Source organism: Aegilops tauschii, chromosome 5 (assembly GCF_002575655.3).
Source record: "Aegilops tauschii subsp. strangulata cultivar AL8/78 chromosome 5, Aet v6.0, whole genome shotgun sequence".
NCBI classification, from domain to species: domain Eukaryota; kingdom Viridiplantae; phylum Streptophyta; class Magnoliopsida; order Poales; family Poaceae; genus Aegilops; species Aegilops tauschii.
This window is the reverse complement of record NC_053039.3, coordinates 477,935,668-477,947,235: the sequence shown is the minus strand read 5'-3', so window position 1 is coordinate 477,947,235 and position 11,568 is coordinate 477,935,668. Positions and strand designations below refer to the sequence as shown.

General features: G+C 55.6%; 2 protein-coding genes across 2 annotated transcripts; both read right to left on the bottom strand.

Moving 5' to 3' along the window:
• Positions 1 to 3,525: 3,525 nt before the first annotated feature.
• LOC109778955 (protein DUF642 L-GALACTONO-1,4-LACTONE-RESPONSIVE GENE 2) lies at positions 3,526 to 5,219 on the bottom strand. Its single transcript, XM_020337535.4, has 3 exons — positions 5,025 to 5,219; positions 4,388 to 4,900; positions 3,526 to 4,311 (listed from the first exon to the last, which is right to left on the bottom strand). Exons 1-3 carry the CDS (start codon positions 5,092 to 5,094, stop codon positions 3,758 to 3,760), a joined length of 1,137 nt encoding a protein of 378 aa, XP_020193124.1. The 5' UTR covers positions 5,095 to 5,219; the 3' UTR covers positions 3,526 to 3,757.
• Positions 5,220 to 8,525: 3,306 nt separating this feature from the next.
• LOC109778946 (uncharacterized) lies at positions 8,526 to 10,307 on the bottom strand. The gene has a single exon (XM_020337530.1). It carries the CDS (start codon positions 10,305 to 10,307, stop codon positions 8,526 to 8,528), a length of 1,782 nt encoding a protein of 593 aa, XP_020193119.1.
• Positions 10,308 to 11,568: the final 1,261 nt, after the last annotated feature.

Genomic DNA, 11,568 nt, shown 5'->3' with positions numbered 1-11,568 from the left:
CACTTCACGAATAAAATAGTCAAGCCTCACTCTGACGCTTGGATTTATTTTATTATATCGGTGTTGTATCACCGTCACACCACTGTTATATTCCACCACCACCTATATTGCAAGTTTTTAAAAGAATGTTGAGCACTCTCTGGCTCAACCCGATGTAATATTATGTTTGTACTGGTTATCTATATCAAGGAAGTCCAGCAGCAGTCCTGATCTTGGGGCTGGTGTGACTTTGCGCTATTCTGTGATTTATTGCGGAATTAAGCCTAACACAGCAAAGACTATGTCGGCCTACGACTAGACTTGGTCGGGGCTTGGCCGAGTCGTGGGGGGCTAGGGGATGTGGCCAAGCTCCCTGCGTCGGCCGAGCGCGTCGCAATGGTGGTAGGCGCACATGTGAACAGTGGACGTGGCCACGACCATGCTCGGGGGGAGGGGACATGGCCCAGGCGACGTTGGCTAGTACCTGAGGGGCTCAGGCGCGCGAGGCGGAGGGCTGTGTGTGGCGAAGGCGCCGGGGACGTGCTACTGGCTTCGGCAGCGGGGTCAAGGCCCGGGCGCTGCGCAGAGCACTCTCTGGCAAGCGAACCCCTTGTCACCAAGGCACCCGCGTCCTGGGTGGCCACAGGTGTGATCGGCCTTGTCCATTACCTAGGGGGTGTATGGGTCATGTGTATGGCTGGAGCTGGGGCCAGGGTCGTTTGAACTGTCTAACTGGACCTTCTAGAAGCTCCTGGATACAAAGTGTTTGTGTTGCGTAGAGAGAGGAGGGAGTCAAGTCTTGGTCTAATTTTTTGGTGGGTGTAGTTAGTTACTAAGGTGGCTAACTTTGCCAACTTTCAGCAACTAGAGAGCAAAGCAAAAGGTACTTGCTATGTAAACTTGTAGTTGGACCAGAAATGGGTTAGGGGTTGAGTGGCTAGCACCTAACCTTTCTTCCAAAATTTTCTTCTCAAGCTTTCTCTTAGGCTTATTCTTTTTTAGAAAAGAATAACTGCTCTCTAAGCACTTGAGTTGTGAAGCAACCACCTCTTCACTATGGAGCCCTTACAAAAGATGTTTGAGGTGGCTGCAAGTAGAGGGGTGCTGGCACCCTTGGCGCATGTGGGCATGAAAAAGCGCCTATCCATCTTTGGGACGACGTAGTACTCTTTGTTAAGCCTAACCCAGTGAACCTAGCGGTTTGCATGTGCATCTTCGAGTTATTTGGCGAGGCGGCAGGACTGAAAATCAATATGTGCAAATCTGCAGCCCTACCTATCAGATGTTCAGAGGAGGAGATAACTACGGCATGCAATGAGCTTCAGTGCCCCTTGGGATCATTCCCAATAAAGTATGTTGGGCTGCTTATCATTAAGGAAGCAATCAGCGACGCAACTGCAATACTTGGTGGATCATATGGCCAATAGATTGCCAAAGTGGAAGGCAACCCTTATGCCGAAGAGGTGGCAGGCTAACCTTGGTTCAGTTAATGCTATGTGCCATGCCAATTCATGCAATGATGGCCCTGGACCTTCCTATGAAAACTATCGTGGCAATGAATAAGATTTGTCGAGGCTTCTTGTGGTGCAGACGAGCAGAAGCGAATGGTGGAAACTATGCGGTTGCATGGGATGTAGTGTGTTCACCAAAGTGGGCAGGTGGATTAGGGTTGCCGAACATACGTTGGATGAATGTGGCCATGCAGGCTCGCTGGTCGCGGCTCAAAAGGACTGACGAGACAAGACCATGGAATGAGTTCAGAATCAAAGTCCTTGATGAAGCAAACATGTTGTGCCAGGCAGCCATGAGGAGTACAACACATAGTGGCCTCACGACACTCTTTCAGGAAGACCGATGGTTAGATGGGAGGAGAATACAGGAAATTGCACCGCTTGTATATGGCTTGGTTCCACCACGAGCCAGATCGACGAGGTTCGTCAGTCCGGCTGTGGAGAATGGGTCTTGGGCGATGGATATTAGCCCCAACATTGGGCCGGACACATTGCAAGAATTCCTTTCACCTTAGCAGGCGTTACTAATTGGGAGCCCTTTGAGGATGCGCTGGATGAAATAACCTGGTCGTGGGAGGCTAGTGGGCAGTTCTCGGTGAGGTCAGCATATGCGGCTGGATTTTGGGGTCGGGAGGCCATCCCAACGGCAGATCTAACATGGAAGTCGCGTGCCCCCTCATAGTGCAGATTCTTCACTTGGATGGCCATGAAGGATCGATGCTGGACCTCTGATCGCCTTGCGCGAAGAGGGTTACCTCACCAGGACGCGTGCCCGTTGTGTGACGAGGAGGACGAAACGATTAACCATATACTGCTCACGTGTGTGTTTGATAGGACAGTTTGGGCGGCGATTTGTGAAGCGTTGGGCAAGCCAGATTGGACCCTCTCTCCCCAGGGCTCACTTGTAGAGTGGGCCATCGACAAGCGAGGATTGAACAACATGAGTACGAAAGATCTATGCACCATCTTTGCGCTTACTTGGTGGGAGTTGTGGAAGCACAGGAATGCCATTGTCTTTGAGGGAGCGCGGCCTTCGATCTAGCAGTTATTACAAAAAGTGAGACATGAGGGCTTAGTTTGGTCTTCGGCCGGATTACTGAAAGGGAATGTAGCCCCCTTCTTCAGTACGATAGAGAGGTGGGAGAGTAGTGAGGGTTAGCATGTATTAATACCCTTGTAACCTTTGGTGGAGGCACTCTTTGCCTTTCTTCTTTAATATATGATATGCACACTCGTGCATATTCAAGAAAAAAAACTCTTGTAAAAATTCTCAATCAATTCACATAATCTGTTTAGGTCCTAAAACCACCAAAAATACACCCAAGCCTCTCTGGAGTTTTTGCATTTGAGCTACACCAAAAATTCACACAATTTTGGTTGGGTGCTAGCCCAATTTCAAGGTGTTTTTAGTTTGCTAAGTCCAAAAAAGGCAATTCAAGAAAGAATCAGGAAAAAAGCAAAAAAAAATGCAGAAAAGAAAAAATATGTCAAAATTCAGGATGTTACAATGGGTATGCGGGTACGCGAGTATGGCTACTGCCTCCCTGTGCCATATCCGGCTTAACCGATGGGCACGATATTTTTCCATTTATAAACCCATGGATGGTATTATTTTTTCAAACCCTTATCCTAATAGGATTTTTACCCGCCGAGTTCGCGAGTTGCGCGTACCCATTGCCATGTTGATGCTAGACTTTGTCCTGCGACGAGGAAAGGAACGCAAGTGGTGTGAAGTGATTTGTATAGGGAAAGAAGTGTATGATAAAAATACATTCGTCCTATGCGCTCATATATACATGCATACACTCATCCTATAAATATACACGCACATCCTACTTCTATGTGCACCTCCAAAAGACTGAGCCGGCATATCATCTTGAGATTTAAAGCGTCTCGTAGTCGCCAGGAACGTCTCCTCCCTGAACGCGCATCGCTGTAATCCCGAAATAAATACAGGAATAAATGCGAGCAACAGGACTTGAACCCGGATGGACCAAGATATCACTGTCCACCTAACCATCCAACCACAGGTTGGTTCGCAAAAAAAGAATGTCTTAGAAGCCGCTTGTTACGTTCATGCTCGTGAATTAAACATATGTTTTGATCTGTCTTTCTGTGTACTCCATGAGTATGGAGTAGTTTGTTGTTACGAAACAACGCATGGAGGGTCGACTATTTTCTTACGAAAAGAAGCAACAGCAGTGATTTTCCACTTCCCAGCAGCCGCTCTCCCGAAAAAATCACACTCTAGCAGCACGTGCAACGCATCAGCGGAGCAACCGGCGAGCATGCGGGCGTGAAACGCAGACGAGCGAGACGTCGTCGACGACGGGCCCGCAGAGCGTGCCGCTGCCGTCGGACGTCGTGTGGTAGCCCGAGCTGTAGAACACCACCCGCGTGCTGTTGCCGTCCGCCGTGAAGTCGAGCGCGTCGCGCGTGTACCCGCCCGTGCCCTTCGAGTTGTACGGCACGCTCTTGCTCCCGCGCGCCGTGGCCACCTGCACGCGCATGGGCGACGCCGCGCACCCGTTGGCCGCGTCGCCCACCGAGAACTGCAGCCTGCACGAGCTGCCGGGGACGGTGGCCACCTCCTGGACCAGCGCGACCTCCAAGCCGGCCACCAGCTCCACGGCGCGGGCGCCATGCGGCACCCGGAAGTGCGCCGAGTCGATGTACTTGACCACCTTGGAGTAGGACATGACCATCCAGCCCGGCAGCGGCGAGGTGTCGTCTTCGTCTATGGGCGGCACCAGGACCCCCCACGGCGAGCCGGGGGTGATGTACGGCCCCTCCTCGAAGTCCCCATTTATCAGCATGTTGTCTGCACAGATCAGGTTAATTCCGTCACAGAGAATCGTTTATTAGGTATGGTCGAGATCGCCGGAATTTGTTCTTACGGGGTGTGGCGCGAGGAGGGTTGAGCGCTCTAATGGCGACGCAGTCGATGATGGGACCGCACGCGGGATCCTCCGCATGGTCGTCCCCGTGGTGGATGATGAACGACACGACGCCCTGCTTGGCCTTGAATGCCCAGGAGTAGGAGTCCCAGCCGCTGCTGGTGTACACCGTCTGGATGGGGAGCTCGTCGGCCACGTCGTCGTCGCCGGGGACGACCGACACCTTCAGCCTCTCGGACTGGGCGCAGGTGCGCGCGGCGCTGAATGTGATGGAGTAGTACTTGCCCCGCGTCACGCTGAGCTGCTGCCGGATGGAGGACTCGGTGCCCAGCTGCACGGCGTGCCGGCCTTCGGGCACCGTCAGGACCATGTCGCCCTGCCTCGCGCCGGACTCGATGTACTCCACGAACCCGGTGACCTTCCAGTACGGGATCGCGTTCGGCGCCATCACCCTCGTTCCGTTCATCTGGGACCTGTTGGGCGCGTACTCGAAGTTCCCGTTCAGCAGCGGGCCTGCAGCTCGCATGGCATCACGTGTCAGTCAGACAATGCTAACACAATGTAGCACGCCATTAAGCAACAATGTAAGTAACTGATTAAGCATGCCAGGAATAGCAGTAGCTTTGGAGGCACTCACCGTCTCCGCCCGAAGCGGCAGCTCGAGCAGCCGCGCAGACGAGCAAGAAGAGGGCACCATTGAGCATCATCTCTCCAGCTATGACCAGCCTATCGATGTACAACTCTCTCCTCTGCTTCGGGACTGGATGGAACACTGCTGTCGAGCACGAGCACGGAGTTACTTGACCATCGGGGAGGTGGCATCTTATAGGCCGGCCGTTGAGGCGTCGGGCCAGTTGGGCGCCGCCGAACGGAAGGTTCCATTGATTCCCATGGTCGGCCGGCGCACGCTCACCCTGGGTGGGGGTGGGGGTCGTGGGCTCGTGGCGACCGGGGAAGGCACACCTGCACGCACGCGCAAGATCGAGGTGCCTCTCACTGTGGGTAGTCTCAATGCCACTACGGCGGGCATCTCGCCAGAGGCACACCTGCGTTGGCCGAGGCGCCCTTGACGGCCTCGGTATGGTCTGGGTAGGGTCGCAACTAGGAACCACGGCGGCTAGGGAAGGCACACCTGCGTTGACTGTTCTCACATTCTTTGTCAACGCTCCTTCGTGCCGCGCCGCGCGTCGGGGAGTGGCTATCGCGAATTTACCGTCGCTGCACCTGGGCACGTGCCCGGGCTTGATGCCGGCGCATACTTGGAATCCGGCGAGCTCCGGTGCCGTAAGAGCATCTCCAGCCGTTGGACCCCCCGAAGGCATAAAAATCGCCGTCAGGGACGAGCCGGCGGTAGAATCGGCGCTGGGGCGGTTGGTCATCCAGCCGTTGCCCCCAGGTCGTCCCCAGGCGTCGAGATTGGCCCAGTTTTCGGCCCACTTTCGACGAATAAAGGCCCCATATGGGCGAGAATCGGCCCATATTCGGCGTGGTTCGTCGCGGTTCGGTGTTGAATTCTCAACATAAATATTTTTTTATCACATAGTTCATCACAGAAAATCAAATGGTTCAACAAAATAGTGCAACAACAAAATAGTTCAATACAAATTATATAGTTCAACAAATAAAAACTCATCACACGTCGAGCTAGGCGTCGCCCTTGAGCCTCCATAGGTGCTCCACCAGATCTTGCTGCAGTTGTTGATGCACTTGTGGGTCTCGGATCTCCTGACGCATATTGAGGTAGGCAGCCCAGGTTGCCGGTAGCTGGTGATCAACTTCGGCTAGAGGACCCTGTCTGTAGTATGGTTCAGTGTCAAACACTCGCTCTTCCTGCTCGCTCTCGATGATCATGTTGTGCAAAATGACACAGCAAGTCATGATCTCCCACATTTGATCTTTCGACCACGTCTGAGCAGGGTACCGGACAACAGCAAATCGAGATTGGAGCACACCAAATGCCCGCTCGACATCCTTCCTGCAAGCCTCCTGCACCTTGGCAAAGTGGGACTTCTTGCCTCCTGGCATAGCGTTTGAGATAGTCTTCACAAATGTAGACCATCTCGGATAGATGCCATCAGCTAGGTAGTACCCCTTGTTGTACTACCGCCCATTGACCTCGAAGTTCACCGGAGGAGAATGACCTTCAACAAGCTTGGCAAAGACAGGGGAGCACTGCGGCACGTTGATGTCATTGTGAGTTCCTGGCATACCAAAGAAGGAGTGCCAAATCCAGATGTCCTGTGTTGCCACCGCCTCAAGTACCACACTGCAACCGCCTTTGGCGCCTTTGTACATCCCCTGCCAAGCAAATGGGCAGTTCTTCCATTTTCAATGCATGCAGTCGATGCTTCCAAGCATCCCAGGAAATCCTCTTGCTGCATTTTGTGCTAGTATCCGAGCAGTGTCTTCCGCATTGGGTGTTCGCAAGTATTGCGGTCCAAACACTGCCACCACTGCCCGACAGAACTTGTAGAAACACTCAATGGTGGTGGACTCGACCATGCGCCCATAGTCGTCGAGTGAATCACCGGAGCTCCGTATGCAAGCATCCTCATCGCTGTCGTGCACTTCTGGATTAAGGTGAATCCAAGTTTGCCGATGCAATCCTTCTTGCATTTGAAGTAGCTGCCGAACTCCCGGATGGAATTCACGATCCCGAGGAAAAGCTTTCGGCTCATCCGATAACGGCGCCGAAATGTTTTGTCGCCGTGCAGTGGAGCGTCGGCGAAGTAGTCGGAGTATAGCATGCAGTAGCCTTCGAGACGATGCCGGTTCTTTGCTTTGATCCGCCCCGGCGCTGAGCCACCTCGCCCTGGCTTTTCATTGCTCGCCAGCAGGCCGGCGAGGGCGGCGAGGACCATGAGATGTTCCTGTTCCTGGACGTCGGCCTCGGCTTCCTCCTCCAGCAGCACGGCGAGCGCTTCCTCATCGTCCGAGTCCATTGCCGAGGCAGGCAAATCGCCGAACACCTTGCGGGCGCGGTGGGCGTGTACCCGCCGCTACACCGCCCCTCCGTGGCCGGAGACACCAGAAAAATGCCTAGCCGGTGGTGGAGAGGCTACCTCAGCGCAACCTCTACTATTTTTTCGGCGGGGATGGGCTATCTAGCGGTGGCGGGCGGCGCCGGGATCAGCCGGCTGGTGGCTGAGCGCGTGGGGGGTGGGAGGCGAATCTGGGAGAAAGACTTGACTTTTCGCCTGACGGTGTGGGCCAGACGTGCTTTTCCCTTGCGCCGGAGCCCCCGAGCGCCCCCCAGTGCACCGGGTTCGGCCTGCGATCGCCGGGCCCAAAAACGGGCCGAGCCGGCGGATTTCGGCGTCCTCGGGGCGCGACTGGGGCGTTTTTTCGGCGCCGACGCCAAAAAAGTCGCCTGGGGGGCTTGTTGGGGGCGCGGCTGGAGATGCTCTAAGATCGCCGGAATAGCCAACGGGGATCAGTGCTGAAGAAAAGAACGGATATCGTTAGGGAGAATCGTTTGCTTTAACTGTACCAATTTTGTTTAAGGCCTTTTAACTGGACCAACTTGACCGTTTCATGTGCACTTGGGCCTTACACCGTAGCTAGCAGCAGGCCAGGGGCCCATCACATTCCCTGTTTGGGCCACAGCAGTCTAGCTCTCGCTGAAAGCTGATTCGATTTTTCCGGAAAAAAAGTAGATTTCGATTGACTGATCGTTGTTGTTCGTCTGCTCCAGATTGCAAGCGCGGCAACTGCGTGTGCGTAAGCGTCGCGTGCCCTGCCTCGATCAGAGACGGGCAGGTGGAGCACTGACGGCCGGCGAGTGCCCAACCAGCGAGGGGGGAGAGATGGCGCGTGGCCGCGGCCCCAGTTAGGCTACACCTCCGGCGAGCGGCGGTGACAATCTGAAGCGAAAGCACAGGAGCTTTAGAGCATCTCCACTCATTCAGGCCCCCAGCGCAAAGGCCGGCGCTCTTTCGGGCGCCCGCCCAGCGATTTTTAGGCCCTAGGGGCGATCTAGGTCCCAGCCACGCCCCCAGGTGCCGGCCCCAAGGCGTCACAAATTCAAACGTGGTCCATTTCCCGCGCCCCATAAAACGCCACAAGTCCGGCGATCAGCGTAGTTCGGCGATCACGTTGCCACAGTTCGGCACGCAAAAAAAACAAAGGACTCGACACATCAAACTGCTGTGTCAGCCTCCTGTGTCGGAGGAGTCGGCGTGCGCGGGCTGGGCGCCGTCGGCGCGGCTTCTTCTGTGCTGCTAGGTGCCGTGGAGGCATCATCGCTCGGGCTTGGCGGCGGCGTTGGAGATGGCGGCACCGTCGACGACATCTGGTTCAGGATGAGGCCGCGCTCCGCCATGTACCACGCCTTGACCTGCTCGTCCATCGCCGACATGTCCGCCCCGCCCATCAGGAAAGCCAGGTCGGTGTTCCTCTTCTTCGCGGCGACGTTGGTCCGGAGCAGGTCGTGCTTGACGGCGCTGTTCGTCATCAACGCCGACCACCGCGCCTCGGTCTTCTCTTCCCGTTGGGCGGCCCGGGTCTTGGCGCCGGTGAGGCAATGCTCGATGGACTCGTGCACACGTGCGGTAGCCGACTCGGCGTGTTTCCCCTTCTTGGCCCCTTTGTTGCCGTCCGGGCGCCCGTCGGCGCTCCGGCTTGTATGTCTCCTTGGCCTTGGCAAGGGTGCGCTGGATATCCGCCCACTTCTCGCACTTCTCGATCCGCTTGAAGACGTGGAGGTACTTGAAGTCTTGGTCGCTACTGTCTTGGCAAAACATGGCGAACATCCGCAGCTGCTGCGCCGAGAAACAACAGTCGGCGGGCGCGCACAAGCCGAAACGAGAAGGGGGAGCCCGGCGTGGCATACGTGATCCTCGACGCTGGCGCCGCTCTCCGGCCGAGCCGCGATCTCCTCGACGATCTCATGCCATTTGTTGCACACTTTTTGGATGAGCCCCCAATGGTTCGGCATTGCCTTCGACCCGCGCTGCATGTGCACGCCTTTGAAGTAGGGGTCGATGAGCTTGCGCTCGTCGAACTCGGCCTTGATGCGGTCCCAATACGTGTCGATGCTCTGGTTCGTGCCGATGATCGGGTCGAGGCAGACGACTTTCCATGCTTCGGCGAGGCACTCGTCCTCCTTGGACGCCCACTTGATGCGCGGCTCGCCGGTCCTGGCCGCCCCCTTTTTCTTCTTCTTCCCTTTCCTCGCCGGAGCAGGCACCGACTCCTCCTCCTCCTCCTCCTCTGGCTCCTCCTCGCCGTTGAGGTCCATTGTGTCGTCTTGGGCAGTGAACCCGCGGGAGGCGGCGACGACGGCCGAGCCGGTCGTGATGATGTCGTCCATGTCGGCCTTCGTCGCGTCGGTGTCGCCAAGATGCAACGAGGAGGCTTGTGAGAAGGGCAGCGCGCCACGGCGGAGAGGTGGCGTCGGGGAGGATGCGTAGGTCGGTGGTGAGTAGGCGTACGGAGGGTACTGCACGCCAGCGAAGGCAGGCGAGGGCGTGCGCTGGGCCAGGTGACCATGGGGGAAGGTGATGTTGGGGTTGAACCCACCGTGCGTGTCACCGTCGGCGTAGCCCGGCGACGGCGTGCAGGCCCAGGGTTGTGGCGACGACGAGAAGCCGTCCGGTGACCCGACGCTTTGCTTGCTCCAGGGCGCGTACGGGCCGTGGCCGCTGGGTGGATTCATCATCCCCGCGCAAGCCGCCTCGGCTTGTTCGGCCGAGCGCTCCGCCTGCTCCGCCACCGCCGCAGCCGTGAGCGCCGCACTGTCCCGGGCCTTCTTGGCGTTGGCCCTGTTCCGCTGGTCGGTGGTGACAGCCTCCCGGCGCTGAACTTCCACCCTCCAGTCGGCGTTAGACATGCCCGGGGGCTTGGACGGCGGCGCCCTCTGCTTCCTCTGCTTCGGCTGGGCGACAGCGGCGGTGGCATCCGTCGCGACACGGGGGACCATTTACTTCTTCGGCGGCATGGCGGACGGCTGGGAGGGAAGGAGGAGGAGATTGGCGGGAGGAATGGAGAATGAGAGGGAAGCCGAGGGGGAAAGCGGGAGGAAACGGCGGGAAAAGGCCCTCCTCTCGCTAACAGAGCGGCCCCACGCCCCTTTTCGCTTCTGCCGGGGCCCCCAGGCGACCCCCGGGCGCTTGGGTTCGACTCGGGTGCGCCGGCTGTTATTTCGGCCCAAACCGGCGCTAAATGAGATCCTTGGGGCGCGACTGGCCCGATTTTCGCCCGCCGGCGCTAAAAAATCGCCTGGGGGGCTGTTGGGGGCGCGGCTGGAGATGCTCTTAGACAAACGGTGCTGGCCATGCCCGCCATCATTCATCGGAATCGTGGAGGCGAGTGCTGAACCTGCATACGTGGGGCCAGGATGTGACGCCCTCGATTCAATCGTACACTAATCATACACGCAAATGTGTACGGTCAAGATCAAGGACTCACGGGAAGATATCACAACACAACTCTAGACACAAATTAAAATAATACAAGCTTTATATTACAAGCCAGGGGCCTCGAGGGCTCGAATACATAAGCTCAAATACACAAGAGTCAGCGGAAGCAACGTTATCTGAGTACAGACATGAGTTAGCCAAGTTTTCCTTAAGAAGGCTAGCACAAAAGCAACAACGATCGAAAAGGCAAGGCCTCCTGCCTGGGAGCCTCCTAACTGAAGGAAATATGCCCTAAGAGGCAATAATAAAGTTATTATTTATTCCCTTATTTCATGATAAATGTTTATTATTCATGCTAGAATTGTATTAACCGGAAACATAATACTTGTGTGAATACATAAACAAACAGAGTGTCACTAGTATGCCTCTACTTGACTAGCTCATTGATCAAAGATGGTTATGTTTCCTAGTCATAGACATGAGTTGTCATTTGATTAACGGGATCACATCATTAGGAGAATGATGTGATTGACTTGACCCATTCCGTTAGCTTAGCACTTGATCGTTTAGTATGTTGCTGTTGCTTTCTTCATGACTTATACATGTTCCTATGACTATGAGATTATGCAACTCCCGTTTACCTGAGGAACACTTTGTGTGCTACCAAACGTCACAACGTAACTGGGTGATTATAAAGGTGCTCTACAGGTGTCTCCGAAGGTACTTGTTGGGTTGGTGTATTTCGAGATTAGGATTTGTCACTCCGATTGTCGGAGAGGTATCTCTGGGCCCACTCGGTAATACACATCACTTAAAGCCTTG